We start from the raw sequence: 27837 nt of genomic DNA on the forward strand, positions 1-27837 counted from the left end.
GGAACATTCTCAAGAATAGACCATATATTATTAGGCCACAAAGAAGTCTTAATAATTATAAAAAGGTGGCAGTGGTAGTGGTAGTGGGGTGTCACCCTCAAGTACAAAGCTGAATATTTTACTTGCCACATCTGGCCTAGGATATGGGGTTGAGCAATGTTAGGTGCAATTGGGCCCCCCGCTGGGCCCAATTTGGTTTAGAGAAACAGCAGAGATATGTTTGTAAGAAGCAGTCTGTCTCTTTGACAGAGAAGGAGAAAGCCATGTGGCCTCAAACTCCTGACCTCAAGCAATCCTCCCACCTTGGCCTCCCAAAGGGCTAGCATTACAGGCATGAGCCATTGCACCAGGCCTTAGAGAGCAATTTGGGTAGTGAAGGAAGCCCAGAAAGCTTTTCTGCTCTTTCCCAAGGCCTCCCTTCCATACCCATTAAGAGAGTTGGTCCAGGAGAATTCAGCCCATTCAATAATGACTCTTCTGAAAAAAGAAACTGCCACATCAGATAATTTATTTAAGCAAAACTGTGGAAGAAAGCAGCAGAACTTAATGATTAAAGAGTAATTAATGAAAAAATGCTGCCATAGAACTGATAAAGATTGTGACTCAATTTTTTATCACTCACTTAGAAAACTAAAAGGAGCAATAGCTTCATTGTAAAGTACAAATTTAAGAGCTTGGGGAAGAGACAACAAGACAACAAAAAGGAGTTGAAACATGTACATTCAGAATCAGGAAATAAGTCGGGTGCAGTGGCTCACACCTGTAATCCCAGCACTTTGGAAGGCCAAGGTGGGAGGATCGCTTGAGGCCAGGAGTTTGAAAACAGCCTGGGAGACACAGCAAGATCCCATTTCTACAAAATAAAAGAAAAATTAGCCAGACGTGGTGGCGTGCATCTGTAGTCATAGTTACTTGGGAGGCTGAAACAGAAGTATTCCTTGAGCCCAGGAATCCGAGGCTGCAGTGAACTATGATCAAGCCACTGTACTCCAGTCTGAGCGACAGCCTTGTCTCTTAAAGTCTGTGCTAAACACTGTAATGAATATAGTGGATAGAAATGAGAAGAGCAAACAAAACAAATCGTTAAAAAAACCTGGAGAGGCCGGGCGCGGTGGCTCATGCCTGTAATCCTAGCTCTCTGGGAAGCTGAGGTGGGCGGATTGTTTGAGCTCAGGAGTTCGAAACCAGCCTGAGCAAGAGCGAGACCCCCGTCTCTACTAAAAATAGAAAGAAATTAATCGGACAACTAAAAATATATAGAAAAATTAGCCGGGCATGGTGGCGCATGCCTGTAGTCCCAGCTACTCGGGAGGCTGAGGCAGGAGGATCACTTGAGCCCAGGAGTTTGAGGTTGCTGTGAGCGAGGATGACGCCACGGCACTCTAGCCTGGGCATCACAGTGAGACTCTTGTCTCAAAAAACAAACAAACAAAAAAAACCTGGAGAGAAAGTGAGATATAGAAGACAGATAAAGGTGTTTTAACATAGACAGTTTAGAGTCTTTGAATAAATAAAGCTAAAATAGTGGAACAGAATAAATATTTAGAGATAGAACTCAAGAAAACTTTTTGGAAATAACAGATGGTTCAAGTTTGCATGTTGAAAGAGCATAGCAGGGGAAAATCACTCAGAATGGCTAACAGTGAGATATATCTTAGTAAAGTCACTGGGCTTTAAAGATAAAGAGATAACTGTGGATGGCCATACAAAAGGACCTAGTAACTTATAATGGGGAAAATGACAAGTTTGTCTTGGATTTTGCAACTCTCAATGCCAGACGTCAGTAAACCAATACCTTCAGATAAACTCAAGAAAGAAAAATGAGAACCAAGAAGTTTACATTCAGTAAAGTTGCCCTTCAAGTACAAAGACTACAGAAAAATGTTTTGAACATTCAAGATCATATTGTGAGTGAGATATATTCCTGTGAGATAATGTTGTTTTTGAGCCCTTCTTGAGGAAACTAGTAGAGGATGAACATAAGCAAACAGATAATTGGGGAAACTAAGGTAAAAGGACTTGCAATATTGAAAATATTTAATTTATAGAGCTAAACCTAAAATGAAAGTGGAGATTAGAATGAAAGGAAAAAACGCATACTCTGATAACTGACAATATTGGAAGAGAAATGTAGAGAGAAGGTGGCATATAGAGTGACTTCCTCATGTGTAATGACTGAAAATTAAAGGATGGTACCTAAAGCTAACAAATAAAGTAGTAGGAATATAAGCATATTTAACAAAACAAGTATTTTTGGAAACTGTAAAACTATAGCAATGCCCTTCAATATTGGACTGGTTAAACATATTATGATTCATCCATATGGTAGAATACTTTACAACCTGATAAAAGAATGAGGAAGGGCTCTATGTACTGACAGGGAGAGAAGTCCAAGATGAATTAAAAAGCAAGATGAAGAACAGGTTGTAAAATATGCTGGCACTTATGTAAAAGAAGTAGAAAAATAATATATAATGATGTTTCCGTATATTTGATTTTTAAAACTCAGGAGGGATATGATAAAAACTTTTCTTGGGGGGGGCTTGAGAGTTGGTTAGATGGGGGATAGGAATGGGGGTGAAGTTTTCACTGTTGTTTTCTTCCCTTTCTCTCTTCCTTCCATCCTTTCTATTTTTAAAACATGTGAATGCATTACATATTCCAAAAGTAGATTGATGAAAAAGATCAAACCATACATCCTCCCAAATTCTGGTCCTATATTAAATCTTAGACAAAGCGTTGAGGTAATTTCAGTTGACATCTCTGCAGGGGCTCATGGGATTTTCCGTCTTTTCCAGAATATAATCTTGTTAGGTATAGGCTTCTTATATGAGGCCCTGAGGCCCTTTAAGTGAAGAAAACACTTGAATGATCTGCCATTTCATCTAGACAGGTTCTGTGTCCTTTCTTAGTTTGTCTGTGAAATAGTCAGTAATTGTTAAGGCCGGTTCTATTAATATATCATTAAGTGAAGGCCTGTTTCTTTTTCTGTTGCGTAAATTTATTTATGAGATTAGTCTCGCTGGAAGGCATTGGGTTCCTATGATGAGTGAGCATTTCTCCTTAAGTCAACGTCTAGTACTCATTCTCAGCTTAACATGGTCAAAACAGAATTCTTGATAATGAGGCCTAACTTCAGGGCTCTCTGAAACAGGAAACAGACATGCTTTTTTTTCCATTTAAGGAAAATGAGACATCAGGAGATTATGATTTGTCAGAAAGCACCCAGAACATAAGTGCTAGGCAGGGGAGGATACAATGATGATTTCATGGATGGGGCCCTGGCTCCCAGACAGTGCGAATTTACTTTACCATTTACGGTGTGAATCCTGCCACAGTGATATAGGTACTTGGCACAGTGGATTGAAGTGTTGGGGTTTTCCCCGCAAATGAGGCTAATTCATTTTTTGGACTTTATGCAGTTGTTCTCAAATTTACTTTAAGGATGCATTAATTTGGATATGTAATTTGAAAGCAGTGATCTTACTATTAGTACGTATGCACATAATGCAATCTAATTGCCAGTAATAAAATTGTTACTCTTTGTGTGTAATTTAGGATAAATCAAAGGGAATGCTCATGAAGCTGTACTCATGACCTTGAACTTTTTAAGTTACTTTTCCATACTCAATAGAGTATGTGTGTTCTGTAATATTTTCTAGAAGTTTTCTAAGTGCCTTGGCTCTAATGCGTTAATTGTATTGCATTTTTACCTTGATTTCTAAGGTTCTGTTTGTAAAATGGAGATGATAATCTTTGCCTTCCTCACAGGATTGTAGTGATTAGTAAACGGGGTAGTGATGTGAGCATACTTTTGTAAAACTGTATAGTGACTTACAAATGCAGAGGTGGTAGTGCTAGCATTATATAAATTAGATCTTGTCTCCTCCCCAGAAGTTCATGCCATTCCATTCTGTCTCTTCCAGATCTATTCTTTTCTAGTAATAAAATTAGAAGGGTCCATAATATACTTATATTTCTGTGGATTAGCTTTTTCCCTTCTGTGTTTCTTTTTGTATATATACCTTCATGTGAAGTAGGACTATTTTGAATGATTATGTATACAGAATTTTATAATAAACAGTAAATAGCAATACTGTAGAGATACAGTAATAATTTTTAAAAACCCTTATGAATAATAGTGGAGATACAGGCTTCGTAAACAGACCTGTGTTTTTTAATCCAGGTGTCGCCCTGTATTGGCTATGCGACCTTGGGAAAATTACTTAATTTCTTGTATGTTCGTTATTCTCATGTGTAAAGGGAGACGGCTATCTTCTGAGGTTGTCGATGACCAAATGAGATACTTTTTACAAGGCACTTGGAATATTGCTTTAGATGTTTAAAGGGTAGAATTTCATCTACGCTCATTTCCTCAAACAGACTAATTCTTGTTTAAACATAATCACTTCATAATAACAGTTTTTACCATTTGGGTTCTAGTCCTTTGTATAAAGTAAGTTACATTGATAAAGATCAGAAATTTAACTCCACAGTTGTTTCAGATATTCTGCATTTTGCACTCACTAGAATGAAAAATGGGAGAAGTAAATCACATAACAGTGTGCATTATTTTTCTTCCAGATTATTTGAGTATGTGGGAACCTCAAAGCTCATCAGGTATTTTAAGAACAGTATGCATTTATTCGATATACTTTGTAAATACCTGCTATATACCTGGCACTATTGTTAGGCTTTGGAATGCAGAGGTGAAAAAAAGTAGTTTATGCCTATATTGAAGGTCATCATTTGCTGAAGGAGACAGATAAATAAGCAATTATAATATAAGAAGTACTATAGCAGATAATGCAGAGGGAGCTTTGAGAACCCAGAGGAGGTGCCTCCTGTCTCTTCAAGAAGAGGGGAGTGTGCATTCAGATGTGTTTCCCAGGAAAGGTGACACCTGAGTCTAGTCTGGAGGGAACCAGAACCTGGAACATGAAGGCTTATCTTCCAGGCTACGGAGGTGGAGTTCATATTAAGATGAGGAGGAACCGTTGAATGCTTTTATTTAGAGCAACATGAGAAGATTTGGAATTTAGGATAATTACCTGGAAGTATACCGTCAAGCAGTGAGATCAACATCAACTATCATCTACATTCTACCATTTATTTAATGCCTGCTGTGTATCTGACTTGTGTATACATTATTGCACTTAATTCAGCACCCTTTGAATTAGATTTATTGGCATTATTTTATGGATAAGGAAACACAGGGTGATAGAGGTTAATAGGGGAGTAAGTGATGGGACACACAGGAGAGAATATGTTTGATTACCTGCCATTCCACCTGGTGATTCTAAATTACTGGAAGTTAAGAAGAGAGATGGTAATTTGTTGATCCTTGGTCTTAATTCTCATGTTTTATATGAACATTTTGCCGAATCTAGTTTGATTTTGATAATGTATGTTCCCTACATGATAGCTTTTAACCCAAGTCTGTTATTTCATCTGGTGCTCAATCAAAGAAACTTCAGTTTATTCTAGCACTAGAGGGAAAAAATGGTTGTGTTGGGCTCACGGAAAGAGAACATACCAATCTGCAATGTGGAGCCACATCTTTTCCAGAGTTTTTCACCTTACAGAATTTTTATCCCTATTCTTTAGAACCCTTAGGATATATAAACCACTTGGTTCCCCATTCCTTCTCCTTTTCCTCTATATAAAATTATCTTTGGGAAATATTTGAAATGATACCTCGTTGGAATTTGAAATGTGTTAGTTGTATAATTAATAAAATCTCATATGTGTGACATTTTGGGCTGGATGATTAAAAAACAACAACAAAAAAATCTCATATGTAACATAGGACCTGGCTTTTCAGGTAGTTTGAAACTAGATTTTTTTTGTGTTTTGCTCCACATTTATATAATGTACTGAAGTGATAGTTCTTGGAAGTTAAAAAAAACTGATTATTAATCCAGTCACACTCTTCATTAGCTTTCTAAATCCTGTCAAAATTGGCCATTTATCCTTTCATCCTTAGTTTTTCAATTGAAAATAGAAATAAAGTACCTCTTTTCTCCTAGAAATGTGGTATAATGATTCAATAAATTCTTAAAAATTTACTTAAATTTTTAATTTAAATGTATTTATTATTTATTAAAATTTATTTAAAATTTAATGTACATAACTAAAAGGAGTATTGCAAAGAAAGATAGCATATGTACAGTTTTGACTTGCTGTACTCACCTTTTACTCCTTTTATTTCAGCTCAATCTGAAATAGAAGTGTCTGTCTCTGCAAGGAATATCAGAAGGTTACTAAGTTTCCAGCGGTATCTTAGATCTTCACGCTTTTTTCGTGGTACTACCGTTTCAAATTCTCTGAACATTTTAGATGATGATTATAATGGACAAGCCAAGGTGTGTATAGCTTTTTTAAGAAAATATTAATTTTTTGACAAGTTTACTCAAGCCTTTTTTCCTCATATTAAAATGATTTATAGAGCTTTTTAGGTCTTTGAAAAGCAATTGAGCCCATTTTATAGGTTTTTCTTTTTTTCTTTAGAGAAGCTGTTCATTTATAATTAGTATTACAGAGCAAGAAAAATTTCTGAAGTAACTAAAGAAACATTTATTATTATAACATTAAGTAACAAGTAGTTCACTACAACATTAAACTGTAAGATCTCACAGGATTTGAATGCTGGGAAGAATATTAGAGATTACCTGATCTAACAATGTCTGTATTCTATCAGACATTAAGGGCTGGAGAGCATAGGGCCTTGTTTGAGCTCACCCTGCTGGTTAGAGCTAAACCCAACACTGGAAGTTAGGTCTCATGATTTTCAGTCCAGTGGATTTTCATAGTGTTTTGCATCAAAGAGAGACATATCTTAATTAAACCCGGTAATTGTGAGCATTATTTACTTCTTCATCTTTATATAATTTAAAAGAAAAGTCTTAATGAAAGTCAAGATTCAATGAGCTTGTTTTTGACCAAATGAGGGTTTTAAATAATCTTAAATGTTTAATATATTTTAAATTATTCTTTGGCTTAATATTTACAGGCCAGATTTTTAAGTTTGTGTAGACAAGTTTGTAAGTTGTAGAGATAAGGCTAGGGTACCTTTTTTACGATTACATTAAAGTGGAAAAATTTGCTTCCCTGTGTGATAAAAGAAATCAGTGGAAAGTGTTCATGCTTTTTTCTTTATGTTTTAAAAGGCTTACAAGTTCTGCATTTTAGAATGAGAATATTGATCTGTGTGTATCATTGGTTGTTATGAGTACTATCATAATCAACATTCTCTACTAGTAGTATCTTACTAGCTCATGTCAGTTTATTCATAGATGTATACAACAGTGAACTTTGAGATAGAAATAAAAGTTTTTTTCTTGAAAAAGTCCACAAAATGTTCAGGTTAAGAATATATGGTGTAGCTAGGCACAATGGCTCACACCTGTAATCCCAGCACTTTGGGAGGCTGAGTGGCAGGATCACTTGAGGTCAGGAATTCAACATCACTCTGGGCAACATAGTGAAACCCCCATCTGTAATAAAAAAATAATAATAATATGTGGTTTAAAAATATTTGGTTTTTAAGGTCTTTGTAGGATTTTATGCACTTGACTGAAGTATATAGCACCCTAAAAGTTTATGTAGTAAATTTTATTAATTAAAGAATATGAATATCAATAAGTTGGAAGTGTTTTTAAAAATTAAAAATGAATATTTTAAGCATAGTGCCTAGGTTCCAGAATCAGACTGCCTGATTTCAGATCCCAGCTCTATCATTTTCTTGCTGAACAAGTTAGTTACCTTTTGCCTGTTTCCCCAGGCAAATAGAATGAGGATTGAAAATAATGCCTGCTTGATAGTGTTGGTGTGAGTAGTGAAAGAGTGAGAAAAGTACTTATAACAGTACTGGGAGTGTAGTAAGTACTCAGTAGTTATTATAACTTATTTTTACTAGATTTTTAAAATCTGGCTTCTAGACCAGAAAATATATGAACTACATTTCAGTGATGTTAAGTTAGATTAGAATTCTTGAAAGTTTGTAGGACCGTAGGAATAAGTTGAGACAGAAACACTAACCTTATCTGTACATTCATTAATAGAAAAACAAAATAATATTTCATTTTTCAAATGGAGTTTATCCCTTTGGACATTTTTTGGAGCCAAGTGAAAAAGTTGTGATTAAAAGGGGAATAATACTTGACATTTTTAAAAGTAAATCAGTCACTTTCCATTTTCATTAACTTCTCTATGGACTTTCTACAAAAGATAGAATGTTATTGAAATTAAATTACAGTAGGAATGTTTGGTTTTCATTTCAGTGTATGCTGGAGAAAGTTGGAAATTGGAATTTTGATATCTTTCTATTTGATAGATTAACAAATGGTAAGTGAAGAATTTGATTTTCTTAATTTAATGTAGTCTCTAGATTTCTGCATTGATGGTACAGCCACTGGTGGGTTGTTGCTTTCATTTACCATACTTAGGTTATGAGCCCTCTGCTGGCAGAGGGAGCATCATTTTGTCCCTTTTTTAGTGACTTTTCTAAAAGCCTAGAGGATCAATCTTGTAATTTTATATTTTGATTGTTACCTTTAACAGTAATCAAAAATCATCATCATTATCATCATCATCATCACGGCTTGGCTGATTGGCAATTAATGCTGCTATTATTAATAACCCAAAGTGAACGTTATTGTCTCATTATGTTTTTGATTTTTCTTTTTTGGTTTCTTTTGGATTGTGACCATTTACAATGACATCTGACATCGTATTCCTATGTTGAGAGCCTCAGATGAGTGGTGGATTAACCGCTTTCGAGAGGCATCCTTTTCTTTGCTTGTTTGAGAGAAACGGTGTAGCACGGTGGTCCCCAGCGCCTGGCCTGGAGACGAGTACCGGTCCATGGCCTGTTAGGAACCGGGCCACACAGCAGGAGGTGAGCGGCAGGCCAGTGAGCAAAGCTTCATCTGTACTTACAGCCGCTCCCCATCGCTCGCATCGCTGCCTCAGCTCCATCTCCTGTCAGATTCCCGGCACCCTCCGGTCCATGGGAAAATTGTCTTCTTTGAAACTGGTCCCTAGTGCTAAGAAGGTTGGGGACTGCTAGTGGAGCACGATCAGCAGCAGTGGTTCCCTCTGGCACTGCTTCCTGATGGTGGGATGGGAAGGGCTTGTAGCTTCTTCAGGAGGGTTTATCCGAAGCTACAGAGAGTATGTGTGGTTTGAGAAAAGATGCCCACAGGCTATTCTGATCTGCTTACCCCCTCCTGAATTTAGTTTAGTTTTGTTTTGGGAGGAGGGATCACGTTTTCCTATTCTCTTTGGGAACAGGAATATGTTCATTGGGAACAGGGGAATAATTTTTTGTTTTTTGAGACAGAGTCTCACTGTGTTGCCCAGGCTAGAGTCGGTGGCGCCAGCCTAGCTCACAGCAACCTCACACTCCTGGGCTCAAGCGATCCTCCTGCCTCATCCTCCCGAGTAGCTGGGACTACAGGCACGCACCACTGTGCCCGGCTAATTTTTTCTATATATTTTCAGTTGTCCGATTAATTTCTTTCTGTTTTTAGTAGAGACGGAGTCTTGCTCTTGCTCAGGCTGGTTTCAAACTCCTGAGCTCAAACAATCCTCCCGCCTTGGCCTCCCAGAGTGCTAGGATTATAGGCGTGAGCCACCGCGCCCAGCCGGGAATAATTTTTATTTAGGATAAAATCTTTGGTGTAATTCTTGCCAAGAATTAGGGTAGAAGTAGTTCAGCTGTCTTTTGCCCCTTCTATCTAAATAGCTTTTCAATAAAATAAAGCAGAGTAGAAAGTACACTGAGAGGAACTCAGTTCTGACTGTATAATCGTAAAGTAAACTTGTGGTCACTGCTATGCTTTGAAATCACCTGCTTTCTCTTATTTCACTTTGGAATGAAGCTCCTTTCATAAGGAAGTCAAATATGTGAAATGGTGAGCAAAGACAGCTTTATTTTTCTTGAGAATCACTGTGGGCCTTTTAGTGTGTCACTACATTACTCCCTCGAAGCTGTATGGCAATGCATAACGAAAATACCTTTGTACATACCTTCTGTTTGTTTACGCGCTGTTGATAGAAAATAAATTGGACCGACCCAAGGCAAAAGAGTGAAGACAGTGAAGTTTGCCTTTATTGGCAAAGCCAACCTCTCACTTCCCTGCCTTTTTATCCTTCCCTTTGCTGTTTCTCTTGCACCTTTCCTTTGCCCTTTGGTGATTAAGTGTTCCTCTCCCTGCCCCCGCCTTGGCCCGTCTACACAGGAAAGGCTCTGATATCATTTACACAGTTGGCCTGCTCCTCTTTGAAAATATAGGTAGTGAACTATCAGGTGGCCCACCTTCTGCTAGCTCTGGGAAATTCGCCTTTCCTAACTCAACACAAATATTACTTTAATTATCATCTCACAATAAATACAGACGAAACAACGCCACCCTTAACACCTGCAGGGTTTAGCCTTATATAAACTCTTAACAGCTCATGGCCTATTATTAGTCTACAGGACGCTTGTCACTCATTGAAATAGTTGATTGTTCTTCTCTAAATTTTATTTTTAAAAAGTACATACGCTGTTAGTCAGAGGACATGATGAAAGTGGTGTGAGTTCAACAGCGTGTTGGATGGACAGAAGAAATAGCCACCAGGCTACCTGGGTTAATTAAGAAACCTGTGTCCCCTTTGATCTCCTCACTCCTTGAACTGGATTTGTGGAGAGGGTGGCTGAATGGTTTCCCTTTAGGGTTGATTCCAGATCATTAGGGGTTAGCAGAAATCACTCATGGTTAGCTATCCACGTGGTGATATATACATTCGATTGACTGCAGCTACCCGAAAGTTACAAGACTTCTCTACTTGGAGAGATATTATTGAGGAGCAAATTGGCAGAAGAAAATTCCTTCAAATTGCATTCTGTAATGAGAATGGCTTTCCTTTCAAAACTGCTTAGCCTGAAGTGAATTCTGGGTGATATTCACTCATGGTATCCAAGAGGATAGTGTCCCCTTCCTGCTAATTGATGCAACGCTTTCTTGTATTTCTCACCCTGGTCATTTCCCACATGACACTGGGAGGAGAAGGAAGCAAAACTCAGTGATTCTTGCCAAGACAAATGGTCCCCGGCCTGTCTGCTCCGAGGAGGGTAGTCATTGTCTAGTAGGATGCATTTGATGTTCCTTTCACAGAGATGACAGCCAGGTGACGTGAACTAGCAAGATGTAGCCTGTTGGCTTGTGAGGACACTACTGTCAGACCCCATCTGGGATCACTTTCTCAAAACCAGTGAGGGCCGCTACACCTTGGGCATTTCTATCCCTTGGTATATTTTTATGAGTGTAGCTTCTCTATAAATACAATTTTCTTTTTCAAGAAAATGTTTGTTTCCATTTCCATTTTTAAAAAGTTCTTCTGTACCTGTTTTTTGTTGAGCACAACTAAGCATCTCTTGTTTTGAAATGTTTTGTCGACTTGTGCTTTTATTTACTGGTGTAATACTCAATATCTTATTAACAGAAAAGGAAAAAAATGTTGCCTACAGCTTTTCAATTTGATATTGGTAGTACACTTTAACAGATTGGTTCTTGTAAGATTCCTTTAAAGTTCTTAGTTGGGGACATTCCATGTGTCTCTTAACTGCGATTTGCCTGGATTCCGGAAGAGGGTATTTTCCCATTAGACTGTAGCTTTCTTAAAACTAGACCCTAGAAATTGGAAATGTGTTGTGTTAGGTTTGGAAAACAATTTTGGGGGAACCCGTGATAACCTAGGTATACAGAATGAATAAACATTCTAAAATATCTATGCATATAAAAGTTGGTTGTTACAGCAATAATAACAGAAACACAGCTCACTTCTTCACAAATGGCTCCAAACCACATGGACTCCTGTTTATACCAGCAGAGTGTTATTAAGACATGAATGCATTTTAACATTTGATTTCTTAAAAATAAAAGATTTGAAATGTGTTTTCTTTCCACGTGAGGGTGATATGTCAGGTAGTTTTTAAAAAGAATGTCTTTTGGTCTGCCACATCCTTTCTAATGTTGTTCATGCAAATATTACTCCAGTTGGTTTATTTTTCCTCAGCCATGGGCTTCTGTTGGCAATTGCGTAGGCAGCTTTGGATAACGAGTTCAGCCAAATAGTTTATTATCCTTCGTATTATTGCTATAAATTTTCAATGTGGGACTAGTTATGTCTTTTATACATTTTAGTAAGAATCATAGATTTCTTTAGAGAACACTCTAATCATATTCATTTTATTGCTGTTATCTGAATGTTGGCAATAATTTATGAGTCTTTAAAATATGTAGTCTATTTAATTGTTAAAATAGTATAGCATATGTATTTTATAGAAGTTGTTTACAAAACTTTGAGAAATATCACAGGAGGTATAAAAAATGGAGAGGTACCATGGAAGGGAAAATGAAACATTATAAAAATGGTAGTTTTTTCTAATTTAATTTCTGGACTTGTATGACTCCAGTTGTCTGTGACATAGGAGTGCCCCATTGCATGTGGCAACTGTTTCAAAAACTCACCTGTGCAGGAGGATGGAGAGGGAGAAAACGGAGTGGCCGAGAGAGGCCGGGATTGTTTGCTGTTTCGCAGAGGAGAGACTCTAGAGCATGTCTGAATGCTGATGCTTATTGGGACAGTATAGAAAATGGAGGGGAGATTGGTTGATTGATTTGGGTGGGGATGGATGTATCTGATGGATAAGGAAGGTCCCTGGGGAAGTATGGAGGCCTTGGTTTTTGAAAGAAAGGGAAATTGAGGGCTTGTATTTTTTTCTGTGACAGATGAAGCTGTAGAGATGAGGGGGTGGATGGGAAGTGAGTATGTTGAAAGTTTGAGAAGAATAGAAAATGCTTAAAAACAGACATTTTAAAAAGTGAAAGAACCATTTTACAAAAAAAAAAAAAAAACATAAGACAATTGTTGGGCAGTATTAAATTTATAGCAGTAGAGTTCTACCTACTTTTGTGATTCTGCCCTCTTCCTCACCCCAGCAACTCTCAGATTTTTTTCTGCAATTATGCAAAAGGCAAGTGGTTGAGTTCAGAGTTTTGATCCTCAGGATTTTGAGGGGGTCATTGGTCACTTCTGCTGGCCCTGTATGGATGGGAATAAACACAACCTCCACCTAACAGCGAAGGCAGTCTGCTCTTGGGCAGTCCGTTCCAGTAAAAAGCAAGATAGTAGAGGGGGTGTCAGGAGACGAGGTTAAGTGCAGCTGCATTTTAGGGGCTTTGGAAAGTTGAATTAGCATATACACTAGGGAGGCAGTTTTGAAAGTTTCTTACTGTCAATCCTAATTATTTTGATGTCTTTCAAAAAAATTAATCTATTTGAAAATGTTTATCTTCCAGTTCTTTTGTTGTGGAAAAGTGAAACAACAAAAATTCATTTTTTCTTAGAGTGAAACAAAGATGTGACATTTAAAGTTCGTAACTGGTAAAATAAGAAGATGGAAATTTTAGATAGACAAAAAGTAGGAATTATTATAGTACTTTCTTTCCATGTTTTATATTCACAATCCATATTTGAAAGCATAATGTAATCATGTTAGCTTATGTTTCCTACTAATGTAGTGTCTCTTCTTTCTTTTAGGAAATAGTCTAGTAAGCTTAACCTTTCATTTATTTAGTCTTCATGGATTAATTGAGTACTTCCATTTAGATATGATGAAACTTCGTAGATTTTTAGGTAAGTGATTCTAACTCATTTAACAGTAACGAGATTTATATTAATACAAAGACCTGTTTAAATATTATATCACAGTTACATCAGTTAGCTATTGCGCTATAACAAACCACCCAACATTAGTGGCTTGAACCAACACACATTTATTTAGCTCTTGCATCTGTGGGACTGTTAAATGCTTCTTCTGGTCTGGCTGGGTTCATTTATGCACCTGCAGTCAGCAACCGTTGAGCTGCACTTTTGCAGGCCTTGGCTGGGACCTCAGCTGGGACACTGGGCCTGGCCCAGCTCACCTCTGCATGGTCTCCTATTAAACGTATAAGAGACAGAGGAGTTTGGCACCGTAACAGATTCACATAAAAAAAAATATTTCTTTTATAATAATAAGCTGAGCTTGTTCAAACAGTAGTGGCAGGTTTCCAGGAGAGAGCTGATGTGTGCAGGCCTCTGCAGCCCCGGGCTCAGAACTGCCCACCTTCACTTCCACAGCTGGCTGTTGGCCACAGTAAGTCGGATCAGGGATGAACCTATGCCTCTGGGGGAAAATCTGCAGTCTCAGAGCCATAGATGCAAGGAATAGTGAAGCATCGGGATGATGTTGTAATCAGTCTCGTACACTGCCATAGCTTGCTGCCAAAGATGACATAATTTCTATACTTTTCTAAACTTTTGAAAGCTAAAACTTTAAAAGATAAGTTGCACTTAAGTCTCTTCATTTTCTGATCCCCGAAATCTCTTGACTGTAGACTTTAAAGGTTGTTTTACATATGTTTAAATGTGCAGGGTGATATTTATATAATACTGCTCTGCTAGGAAACAAGTTAAAGCGTTTCACCAAATGAAGAAATATCTTAGAAAAAATTAAGGATCATGAGGATTCTTTCTTAGTTTTTTTTTTTAAGAAGAAGGTACTATTGTCTATCCTCTGAAGTACCAAACTAAGATAAATTTATTACCTAGGACTTTGGAGAAACTTTTAAATGCATATTAATTAATAAGTAGTGTGCCCGTCGTACTGTGCCGTAGTCCCCCTTTATCCGCAGTTACGCCCTCTATGGTCTCAGTTATCTGCTGTCAACCTCGGTCTGAAAATATTAAATGGAAAATTCCAGAAATAAATGATTCCTACGTTTTAAATTGCGAGTTCTGAGCAGCATGATGAAATTTTGTGCTGTCCTGCTCCATCCTTCCTGGGCTGTGAATCACTTTTTTGTCCAGCGTCTCCACACTGTGGACGCTCCCCACCCGTTAGTCACTTAGTAGCTGTCTCGGTTATCAGATCAACTGCCACTGTATTACTGTACTTGTGTTCAAGGAACCCTTATTTTACTTCATAATGGCCCCAGAGTGCAAGAGTAATGATGCTGGTACATTGTTATGATTATTCTATTTTATTAGTTATTGTTAATCTCTTACTGTACCTAACTTAAAAATTAAATTTTATCATAGGTATGTTTGTATAGGAAAAAACATAGTATACATAGGGTTTGGTACCATCTGCAGTTTCAGGCATCTACTGGGGGTCTTGAAACGTATCCCCCGAGGACAGAGGGGGGACTACTGTACTAATATGTAAATTACAAAATACATACAAAAACCGATATTAAGGGTATTTAAAAGGCTATTTTTTGGCCGGGCGCGGTGGCCCACGCCTGTAATCCTAGCACTCTGGGAGGCCGAGGAGGGCGGATTGTTTGAGCTCAGGAGTTCGAGACCAGCCTGAGCAAGAGCGAGACCCCGTCTCTACTAAAAATAGAAAGAAATTAATTGGACAACTAAAAATATATAGAAAAAATTAGCCGAGCATGGTGGCACATGCCTTTAGTCCCAGCTACTCGGGAGGCTGAGGCAGTAGGATTGCTTGAGCCTAGGAGTGTGAGGTTGCTGTGAGCTAGGCTAACGCCATGGCACTCACTCTAGCCAGGGCAACAGAGTGAGACTCTGTCTCAAAAAAAAAAAAAAAAAAGGCTATTTTTTGTCACTGGTCAACTTGAGATAAAAATAAATAAATAAAAGATGATTTGAAAGGATGGGATGGAAGGAAGTGCAGAATTGTAATGCTCTTTCCCACTCACCGGCAGGGGTCACAGCTCCACCCCTAATCCTAGTCTGTTCTTCCATCATAGCATGGCAGACACTGAGCAAGAAGGCAGGATTAACAGAAAACTCATTCCTGGTGCTAAAAAGCTAATTCCAGATCCAAAACTTACTACCCTGGTGATGCACACACAGTATAATTTTCATATATTCCAGTATCTGTACTATTTTAGCTTCATAAAGATTTTTGCTTGCTACTGAATTTCTAGCTAGTACCTAGAATAGTACATAGCACAGCATTTGTTGAATGAATTACACCTTTTTTTTTTGAGACAGAGTCTCACTCTGTTGCCCTGGGTAGAGTGCATCATAGCTCAAAGCAACCTCAAACTCCTGGACTCAAGTGATGCTCTTGCCTCAGTCTCCCCAGTAGCTGGGACTCCAGGCGCGTGCCACCACGCCCAGTTAATTTTTCTATTTTTAGTAGACACAGGGTCTTGCTCTTGCTCAGGCTGGTCTTGAACTCCTGAGCTCAAGCAATCCTCCTGCCTCAGCCTCCCAAAGTGCTAGGATTACAGGTGTGAACCACTGCACCCAGCCAATTGTACTTTTTTTTTTTTAGACTGAGAAACTCAGTTAAATTAAAGAGTCAGAGTACCATTAAACAAAAAGAGTCAGAGGAGATTGGCACCATGATAGATTCATATTTTAAGAGAAAAAGAAAAAAATATTTATTTTGTGATTTTGACATGAATACATTCTCATTAAAAAAATTTCCAGACAAGTTACGAGTACAATCAATATTGAATCTTTGGGTATACATGTGAGTTGTGAGGTGACTGTCATCCCCCTGAATCTGGGCAATATTAGCTGATAGCTACATAAAAAGTATGAGTGGATAACTCATAATTATCACAAATTTTGTACGTGTACATGTTGCCCATTGACAGTAAAGTTGGGCTCTTTTTCTTTGCTGCAGTTATGATTCAGGAAGACTACCACAGTCAGAATCCTTACCACAACGCAGTCCACGCTGCGGACGTTACTCAGGCCATGCACTGTTACTTAAAAGAACCTAAGGTAAGAGGTTGACATTTACTTCAGGTGAAAATCTAAGAAAATTCCTTCTGATTTACTTTATTTTTCCCTAAGTTAGTGATTTGACTTAAAATCTGAAGTTTCCTTCACATGAAAGAGATCTAGCTCCATCAAGTTTCCAAACGTGGCTCTCTGTGTAAGTGCAGCAACTGGAGAATTGAAGTGGTTGTTGAGAGAGTCTCTGGAGAACCCAAGTGGGGCCCGATCACTGGAAACCCCAGGTGCTGGGTTAAGACACTGGCTTTTCCGCTGAGCTCTGCGTGAGCCCCACGAGGGCAGGGACAGCATTGGTGTGGCTCAGCTGATGAACGGAGAGCTACGGAAGGGAAGCATGGGACTTCAGAGAGTTATCCTGGACGAGGTGTGAGAATAAATTGGGCAAGACCAGAAGCATGACTACCTGCCAGGAGCTATGACAGTGCTCCCTGGAAGAGAGCAAGGCAGGCTTGGGGAAGGAGACAAGTGGTTTGTAAGATCTCTTGGGAACTGGAATGAACAGGATGTGGTGTTTGAATGTGTTTGGGGAAAGGAAACAGAGACGTCCATGATAACTGGTTTGGGCAGTTGAGAAGAAGATAGAAGTCTTCTGTGAGGGCTGAGTGTGCAAAGAGGAGCAAGTTTGGGGGGTAGGGCCGGGAGAGGCGATGAGTTCCACGTTGGATATGTGGAGTCACATGTAGTTGTGCCACATCCAAACAAAGACATCCAGCAGGGAGTTGGATAGAAGAGGCTAAAGTATAGGAAAGAAATCAGACTGATGTACACATTTGGGAGCCATCAGCTGTAGATGTTAAGGAAAGCCATGTTTGCCCATGGGCTTGTCCTGTAAAATTACATCTGCCTATTCCTAGCCCTACTTCAAAACAGTTCTCTCCTGGGGTCTCAGTTGTGGCTAGATGTCAGGCAGGAAGCAGGTTGACCAAACCCATTCATGCTAACTTGAGAAGACAGCCAGTCTTCCTATTATTTGAGAGATTGTGGAATATGTGAAAATGTCCCAATTTTTTTAGTGTATGTATCATGACTTTTTGGAGGGAAAAATCAACTTTATTGTATAACTTACATGCAGTAATAAAATGCACACATTTTGCATGTACAATTTTGACAAATGTATACTCCCAACTGCCCCCAGTTTTTTAATTAAACTTTTTTAAAACTCTGGGCCAAGCCTGAAACCTCTATTTGAGAATCTTGTGGGAGAAGTTGATGAGTAATCACCATACAGTCTGATAAATGGAATAATGGCATAGAGGAGGGTTACCCTGGTCTGTGAAGGCTTCTCCCACTCCTACTGGGCACACCCAACCAACCATGGGAAATCGGGGTGATGCCGGGTGAGCAGGGCACGGAGACATGTGGCTAGATATGAATAGAAACATGATTTTTAGGATTTTTGCCTATAGAGCTCTGATAATACTTAAACACTTTTCATCATACTCAGTGAATTCGTTAGCTAAAGCATCAATTAAGGTACAGATAAAATCACTAAGCCCTAAAATGCAAGCAATTCCCTTCTCCTTTATCATGGTGAACATTTAAAAATAGAGTCACTCAAAGTTTTAAAAGTGAGTTGTAAACAATTAGAAGCCTTAAGATTGTCTCTCCTTTACTTCCTGAGCCTTCACATAACATCACATTTTTGAGTGTTTCCATTCATTCATTCACTGCCTATTCATTGAGCGTCTACCACGTGCCAGGCACTGTCGTGGTGCTAGAAATACAATGGTGGACAAGGAAGGAATGGCCCCTGCCTCATGAAGCTCACATCCCAGTGGGAGAGGCAATCATTAAACAGACAGATAAATAGGATTTCGACATGTATCGCAGTAATTACTGCTGTGCAGAAACCAAAATAGAGTGACGTGCTAGAGAATGACCAAGTGCATGATAAGAGTTTACAATTTAAGGTGGTCAGAAAGCACTGTCAGTGCCAGTGCGTAATGGAGGAGTCGGCCACGGAAAGTCCAGGTGCAGAGGGAGTAGTAAATAGAAAGGCTTAAATATACATATATTCAGTGAGAAATTTGTTTTCAATTTTTATATCTTATGACTTATATGGAAGAGCTAATTCTTAGGCTGTTTTCTAAGTGAAAAAAAAAATATTTCAAGCCCAAGAAATCATTGGAAATTTAGGGAACAGATCCTTCTCTCCATACATGCATTATCTCTAACTTTAGTATTTATTTTTTTATGTCCTCAAGGCTGAACTTATGTGGATTATAAAGCATTTTTTTCCCGTTGAGCCTAAAATCGCCTTGATTTATTGACACCGATAACATTCATAGTTGTCAGCTGAGGAGACTGTAATTTTCCCCTCTGTTTCCTATTTTAATGTTTAGTCTCGTGTTTACCTATGAGTTTAAATTAATTACTATACTTGATTAATAACTATTCTTAAACTGGGCCTGAATAAAAATTATACTCACACATGTTCCAGAGATAAACAGACCTACTCTAACACTGAACCTTTAACTCTTGCTCTGCTTGTCCCTGGCAATTGATGTAAGAGCTTAGGGCCCCCGTAACCCCCGCCCCGCCACACCCTCTCTTTGATGTCTGTGAGTCTAGGATGGTTGAGTTGCTTTTCTTGTGGACGTACATTTGTTGGTGCACTGAGTGGATGCTAGATAACAGGCTAGTTGCCGATGACAAAAATATGAATAAGATATGAATTTTGACCTCTGTCTAGAATCTTGTGGAACATACTGGAACCTGATATGGAAACCACAAGAATGTCGGCCCCCCGAGGGCAGGAATTTTTGCCTGTCTGTCCGCTAATGTATACCTGTCTCCTAGAACAGTGCTGGCTCGTGGCAGGTGCTCAGATAATTGAGTCATCTTAATGAGTGGCTGTTGCTATATGGTCTTTGTAACTGAGTGGGTTTACTCCAGCTTAGTTCTGTCTTTAGACCTCTAGATTATTCCTGATTTTATTGTTAACAGCTGATACTACGGAAGCCCTCCCTGGCCTTTTCCCTTTTGTGTGTGGGAGGTTCTTTAATTTCAGTAAGTCCTCAAGTCTGACATAATATATCCAAGAGTCTGGATATTTTATCTTACTAAACTGCTTCCTTCAGTGATAGTACCACTTTCTTTTTGCCCTCAGCAAGGCATCAGTATCTCAGTTACCCTCTTTCTGCCATTAGATATATATTTTTAATTTGCCAATTTAGCAACAAAAAGCCTTGCTTTAATTTACTTGTTTTGGTTAATTTTGAGCTTAGATTTTTTCTTTCTTTCTTGTATTTCTTCTTTGGGGAAATTTCTATTTCAGCTTTTGTTATTTCCTACAAAATATTTTCCCTAGTCAGTTTGTATTTTAATTTCAATTGTGGGTTATTTTTCCCCATGTTTTCCTCCAGGATAGCTGCTAAAATTATTTTGAAATTGATTAATGTCTTATATTAAATTAATTAGACACCTGCAGTAGCCATTACAGTGGGAAATCATAATGCTGGCAAACAATGAAAACAGTGAGTTTTTTACTGAATACAGGAAAACTCACCACTTAATAATCTTCTATTTTATTGAAAAAAGTGCTGATGATGGCTTTGCAGATACAAGTGAAATCTGACCTTCATAGACATTAAATGATTTGCAATTTCTTCTTCATACAACTCTTCTTCATTGTCTCATATTACCAGATACAATCATAGAATGGAAATAACATTTGTCTTTTTAAAAATTCATTTTAAAAAGATGTGTTGTACCAATCCCTATCTCTTACCATATATAAAAGTTAGATTAGCTAATAAAGATAGATTAAAACTTAAATGTAAGAGCTGACTAGAAAAAAAATGTGTTGTCATTGAATTTCTTGTCTTTGTTATAATACTCATGAAGTTTTCTTTCTGATGAAGGGTTTTTTTTACAAGAAGAAATGTTACATTTTACACAGTCAGATATTTCTTTTTTTATGTGTATGATTTGTTTTCAAACTTACTTTCCCTTCACAGAACTTTGAGAATTCAGTTGCTTCACATGTTTTTAATGGTTAACTCTTTAATCTGCCTAAGATTGCTTGATATCATGTGTAGTCATAATTTTTTTAATAATTCTAATTTTGAGTTATTATATTCTCCCAGGATAGTGTATGACACTAAGAATATAACCATTTTGCATATTGCTTAATAAATTACGTGTTCGTGAGATATACACACCCAAGCCCATTCATTTATATGTCAAGGAGGGGTGGTTGCTTTATATGCAATATGCTCTGTGTCAGATGCCTTCTGTTCATCTTGATTGTAAGCAGTGCTTTAAAATCTTTATTTTAAAAATGCTTTTGCCTATCCTAAAGAGGAAATAATTTTCTTTACTATCTTGTCCCTATTCATTGAGCTTCTCCTTATACAAATTACATGTAATACAAAATTAAATAATACACACTCTCTTTTTTTTTGGAGAAAATCTTGCTCTGTCACTCACAATAGAGTGCAGTGGCGTCACCTTAGTTCACTGCAACCTCAAACTCCTGGACTCAAGCAATCTTCCTCCCTCAGCCTCCCAAGTAGCTGGCACCACAGGTGTGCACCACCACACCTGGCGAATTTTTCTATATTTTTGGTAGAGATAGGGGTCTTGATTTTGCTCAGGCTAGTCTTGAACTCCTGAGCAAGATCAAACTAATCGAACTCCTGGGATTGCTCAAGTGATCCTCCCGCCTTGGCCTCCCAGAGTGCTAGGACTACAGACGTGAGCCACCGCGCCGGGCCCACTGTCTGCCTTCTAATAGCTTGTAGTTTTCAAGGAGATTCAAGCCCTCAGACAAGATTTTTCTGACTGAGATGAACTTAACACAGTCAGTAGAAAAAGATGATCTATTTTGGCATACAAAGAAAATCATAGAATTTGAATCTAAATTTATTTTTTATCTCATTTTTTAAATTTTCAGTTTTCATCTTTGTTTTATAATATGCAGTATATGTTAGTTCAGTATCATAATCCATGTATAAATATACTTAATACTTGTGGTGTGTGCTAAAAATTTTTTATCGTTAGGGCATAAGATGATAAAAGTTTAGGGAGCATTGTCCTAATGTAAACATAAGTAAAAGTATGCTCTGATGAATGTTATCGTGGCAGGCCACTAAGGGCTACAGGAACACAATCAGTTATTTGCTAGGGAAGGGGCTGGAACAGGGTGGGTGGGTCAGTGGAGCTGGCCCTTAAACGATGCGTTGAAGTTTGCCAGAAGATGAGAAGCAATTCATGAAAAGCTGGTGGTATACTCAAGGTGATAATTTTTTATTATTGAAATTTTCAGTCAATAATAAACTTTTATATATCGTGATTATTATATTATACCAAATAAGTTTGGTAATGGTTATTGAGTAAAGTTATAATTTCTGGTTTACGAGATTGTTTTTTCTAACATTGTGTACATTGTTCTGAATGTACCCATCTATTTGGGAGAGGAGTTTATTACAGATTTCTGCTCACATGATTACTCAGTAGTTGCCTTAAATATTAGGACTACAGGAATAACCTTGCATTTTAGATTGTATTATTGAAATTCAATAACCACTGTGTTGATGAATAAACACCCTCGAAATTGTAGGTCTTCTGTTTGGTAATGGCTACAGCAATAAAAATGTGCAAACCTGCGTTCGTTATTTTAAAGGCATTATTTCTCAGAAAGAATGGTTTATACTTTAGCCATTATAATTAAGTTTGTTAAACATGAAACAGCATAAGGATGCGCTCTGTAAATTCCACGTGGGCAGGAGCAGTGTCGTACCACCTGATGAGGCCGGGGTCTGGCCAGCACTTGGTGGCCTCAATGATCAGCTGCCTGAAGAAGGACGTGGAGGGGGAGGGAACAGCCAGCACTGCCATTGGCTGCTAGTTCAAAACCGTTGTGATGGCAGAGAGCTTGTTTCAGATGTGTCTGATGTATTATTCTCTTGTCACACTTCAGCTTGCCAATTCTGTAACTCCTTGGGATATCTTGCTGAGCTTAATTGCAGCTGCCACTCACGATCTGGATCATCCAGGTGTTAATCAACCTTTCCTTATTAAAACTAACCATTACTTGGCAACTTTATACAAGGTTAGTGCAATTTTATCACCCAAATTTCTATTTGTGCATTCTAGAAAATGTTTCACGTTTTGAGGAAATGAAGATAGTGAAAACAAATTCTCAGTGAATGTCAGAATTTTAACCAGACTGATATTACTAATAAGTATTTATGTCCAGAAAGAGATTTGTCACTAAATAACTCAGAAACGTACTTTTTTGTAGAATACCTCAGTACTGGAAAATCACCACTGGAGATCTGCAGTGGGCTTATTGAGAGAATCTGGTTTATTCTCACATATGCCATTAGAAAGCAGGTAGGTATTTGTTAGCAACTCTGGGAATTAAGTTGGCAAAGTAATTTTATAATGTTTTAAAAATTGTTATTATTGCCTCTGCTGATCTAGATTGCTAAAAAAAAATTATGTTCAAGTGTTCCACAGTTTTCAGTGGCTGATAAATTTAATGGATAAATTATTTTAATAATTTATATCAAAATTTTAATAATTCAAATTGTTCTGCAGTATAGTAACATTTTCATGAACATTTATTTTTATGAAAGACCATTCCATGGATTTGAATACTATAAAATTTACTTTAAATACACAGTGGCTCAGTCATAGTTTACTTTGTATTTACATAAATAGATGTTACATATCTCCACTTTATACACAGCTAAGTAAAACTTTAAGGTCTAGGTGTATATGTGAATTGGATAGAAAGTAGACATTCTGTATCATAAATAGATTCATCGAAGTCTTTTTTCAGGAAGTTTTCAAAACTGATAAGAAAATAAAGAGAGTGCATTATATCCTCAATAGCGTAGTCCTGGAGTCAGTTCTAGAGCTATAGGATAAAATAATGAATGGAAAAAACAATAGGAAATACTAATATTTTAGAAAAAATAATTTAATGTTAAACAGGGCATTTGAGGGTTTAATTAAAAGCATTAATGTAAATAAGCCCAACATGATGGTGCTGGTTAACAAAATCTCACAAGACTGGCATAGCATGGTCCACAAACAAAAGCTTTTACTAAAGCTGCACTCAGAGAAGATACACTTCAGAAAACCATGTCAGTGGATCTAAACCATCCAAGTCAGGAAAAATGGTGAGGCATAAAAATATATTTGGGTATTAAAATTTAAGTTACACTCACTGTTCTATCCTTTCCCTTTCATAATTTAAAACAACTTTATAAAAAACTAAGTGTTTTGTGTAATGACCATAAGAAAAAAGATGGACTTTATTTTTTATTTTTTTAAATCTTTATTCATGGATACCATTTGGAGTATGACAATACTTCTGGTAAGTAAAATCATTTCTTGCTGTAGTACAAATATAGTAATACAAATTGCTTAAGCACACAGTGTTTGTATATATAAATTATGGGGTTTTTTTATTAAGACAGATTGAAATGTTTGTTTCGTTATTCCCTTTATATCATGTTTTGCATTTGATGATTAACCCTGCTGAGTTCTCAGATTTAATAAAAATAAAAATAGAAATGAGGAATACTACTTAATAGCATCCTGTAATGTTTTCTTCATTTATGGTTTATTTTATTTAATATTTAATATTGTAAGCTGACAGTTCATTACTGTTCATCACACAAAGATAATGTTCGTTATGGCCCATTAAAACAAAAGGCAGGAATTTTTTTAAAGTGTATTTCTTTTGTTATTTGATTTGAGGCTGTTTTTAAAATGATATAATGTATTTGCTATTTATATTAACATGTTACCTTTTTCCCTCCAGAGAATTAAATATTCCTATTTACAAATAATTGATTGATTCTTGACTTTGACTATGAAAATATAGTTGAATCTAAACTTTAGTAAGTTATTCAGTGGAATTTCATCAGGATTTCATCAGGCATCTTAGTCAAAATGTCTATAGGAGTCAGTTGTTGAGTGTGCTTTTATTCTTTCCATTTGAATCTTCCTTCTGCCTTTCAGATCTCAAGTGCCAAAAAAACAAACCAAAGTTGTTGCCCTCAGCACAAGAATTTTCCAGTAAAGAATCTCAGCAAATAATTTTTTTAAACGACATACCAGAATTATATTGATTTTTTTTTTTAAAGTAAATAATTCCACCTTGGCTGGCAAAATAAAGGCACTTGTTTTGGAATGTTTGCATATTGGTATTTTCCTACAAATTCTCTTGGTTTTAATTTTGATTATTTTAATGGCTTTTGATGCATTTTTAAAAACTCATTTTTGTGATAAATTTTAAGTTGAATGACAATTAGAATATCTTAGGACTCTATAACGCTTTCTGACTATTAAGTTTAAGGAAAAAATATCAAGAAGTAACTATTTAATTGAAAATCTTATATTTTCTCTTTATATTTCTCTAATTCCAGGCAACAAATGGAGACTCAGATAGGTGCTTTGATACTAGCCACAGACATCAGTCGCCAGAATGAGTATCTGTCATTGTTTAGGTCCCATTTGGATAGAGGTGATTTATGCTTAGAAGACACCAGACATAGACATTTGGTTTTACAGGTAAAAGGGGGCTTGGAAAGATTCTATTTCTAGGGTAAATCATGTCATTGTTAAAATAAAAACGAAATATTCTAGCACAGTTTTTTAGAGTGGTTAAATCTTAAGGGAAAGCTAAGGAATTTCTTTTAATTAGTACACATATTTTACAGAAGGAGATCACCAGCAAATCTGCCACCAGGGAAGATACCATTGCTTTCTGTATTTGTCATAAAGTTTCTGATGAAAACAATTTCTGCAAGATTAGGGTACCAATCAACAAAGAGCATTTTATTCTAATAAATTCTCACATCTAAAAAATAGGAGAGAGAGAATTGGATTATTTATTTCTAGTTTATGGTTAATCCAGTCCTAGGGCTTGGCTCTTTGGTACTGTTGTCAAGCGTGTATAATTAGATTAGCAGTCTTACTGCCTCTTCATGGGCATTTCTGCAAAAACAGTTGGTAGAAACAATAGCATTATAAAATTAATATGAAGGACAGTTTTCTGTTGCAATATTTTTGTGTTCTTTGTCCTGGTATTAGAGTATATTTAAACTTCCTACATTGAGATTTTACTTTATTTTCTTAAAACAATTTTAATATTTTGTTTGCTAGATGGCTTTGAAATGTGCTGATATTTGTAACCCATGTCGGACCTGGGAATTAAGTAAGCAGTGGAGTGAAAAAGTAACAGAGGAATTCTTCCATCAAGGCAAGTGACAAGTGTTGAATGATAATTAATATATTCAGTTCATTTTTTAGCATCATAAGAATAAAATAAGAACTCAACCATTCAGAAGAGTCTAGCAGTAAATTCTCGATATTTTTAGTGACAATTGACAGTAGATGTACATATAATCAGTAATATACAAATGGAGCATCTGTTTTGAAAATTAATAGTCCTCTTTTGGAATGACGAGATGTATGTATGCATTTATGAATATACATGAGTATACATAGATTAGACTTGAAATTTTACCTCTACAGAAAGATTTCCCTGAACTTGCTCCATCCTTGTCATGTGTGGAGGGCCATATGAACATGGAAGATGTTATTTTTGTGTGTGATTTAAAGCCAGGATCTAGGGATCATTTCATGCACCTTCCTTTTTAAAATCTACATTGTAAATTAAAATGCTGACAGCATTACATTCTTGGGTAACACCTAGTAAAAGTTTTTGACCTCCTCCATTTAAAGAAAGATATCAGCTCGGCAACCTTTTCCATGTGTAAATAACTTAAATTTTAAAAAGAACTAATTAAGAAGCTATCCTCTTGTGAGGAGTATGTTTTTCTTAAGGAATTTACAAATATGATAAAGGCTTTAATTATATGCTTAACCAATAAGTGTGTCTCATACTAATGGTTCTATCTCTTTTTTTAATTTGTAGGAGATATAGAAAAAAAGTATCATTTGAGCGTGAGTCCACTTTGTGATCGTCAGACTGAATCTATTGCCAACATCCAGATTGGTAACTATACATGTTTAAATATAGCTGGTTAGAAAAATGCCACTGATTTTAATTTTGTCAAGAATAGAAATATATTTGAAATAGAAAATATTAAAATTACACTCATTTCCATTTTTTAAAATAATTTAACAAATTTTACGTTTATTCTCTCTTATGTGGCTCTTATAATTTACTCTCATTTGATCTTAGGTCATAAAAAGTATAATTTTGCAGAGTAGGCAGCAATAACTTTGTTTTTGTTCTAAAACTGAAAGAATACATTATTTGCCCATGTGGAAAGTTCCTTTGCATAATTCCGGGACTGCCATTTTAAAATGGAAAAGTGACTCACTGAGTGTGATGGTAACGGGAAGACCAGTTTCCACTACTGCTTCCTTTTCTGACCTGTTGATTAGATCTAACCTTTCGGCATCCTATGCAGGCCTCTCCTAATTAGGCCTCAAATTCTCTGCACCCATCTTCCCCCACCTTCCCCTTGATTTACCTATGTACGGCAACTTGGGAACTCAGTGTTCCCCAGATCTGTGCTGCTCCTTCACTGTCTGTACCTTGCCAGTCCTTCTTGTCTGCCTAATCAAGTCCTTTTTCTTGAAGACTCAGCTCAAACATCACCTTCTCCAGAGCCACCCTCCAATCACTTCAAGGAGAGTTAGTCACTCCTCTTCGAGATGCCAGAGCACTTGATACATCTCTCTCATGGCCTTGCCTTGCCTTGCCTTTGGTTCGTATTCCTGAGGCACATGAGAACTACTTGTTGAGTGAACTAGTAACTACAATAGAAAGCATAATGCAATGTTCTGTGATTGAAGTTCGTGCAGCTTGTTGCAGAAGGGCATAGGTAGGATGGTGTGTGTTGGGGTTTGGGTATAAAGATGGGGAGAGGTAACTCAACAAGGAATCGAGGGAGGAGTGTAACGTTGGCAGCCGGTGTTGAGTAGGGCCTTTGAGGATTAGGCTGAACATAGTGAAACCCAAACTTCAGAAAGATACGATTTCTAGAAATTCAGCAGGTGACATAATACTGTGGCATAACACTCTGA

The 27837-nt window shown here is 37.1% G+C and overlaps 1 protein-coding gene across 2 annotated transcripts in view; it reads left to right on the forward strand.

Annotated features, from left to right (window-relative positions):
* PDE7A (phosphodiesterase 7A) overlaps positions 1-27837 on the forward strand; it is a 129137-nt gene that overhangs the window by 97537 nt on the left and 3763 nt on the right. For both annotated transcript variants that reach the window (XM_012663172.1, XM_012663173.1), the window contains exons 4-12: positions 6214-6365; positions 8283-8346; positions 13591-13686; positions 16700-16800; positions 22739-22870; positions 23063-23154; positions 25203-25347; positions 25942-26038; positions 26717-26797. In XM_012663172.1, the coding sequence (XP_012518626.1) occupies positions 6214-6365; positions 8283-8346; positions 13591-13686; positions 16700-16800; positions 22739-22870; positions 23063-23154; positions 25203-25347; positions 25942-26038; positions 26717-26797 (960 nt within the window). The remainder of the gene's footprint in view (positions 1-6213; positions 6366-8282; positions 8347-13590; positions 13687-16699; positions 16801-22738; positions 22871-23062; positions 23155-25202; positions 25348-25941; positions 26039-26716; positions 26798-27837) is intronic.

Source organism: Propithecus coquereli, unplaced genomic scaffold, assembly GCF_000956105.1.
Source record: "Propithecus coquereli isolate 6110/MARCELLA unplaced genomic scaffold, Pcoq_1.0 Scaffold8, whole genome shotgun sequence".
In the NCBI taxonomy this organism is placed as follows: domain Eukaryota; kingdom Metazoa; phylum Chordata; class Mammalia; order Primates; family Indriidae; genus Propithecus; species Propithecus coquereli.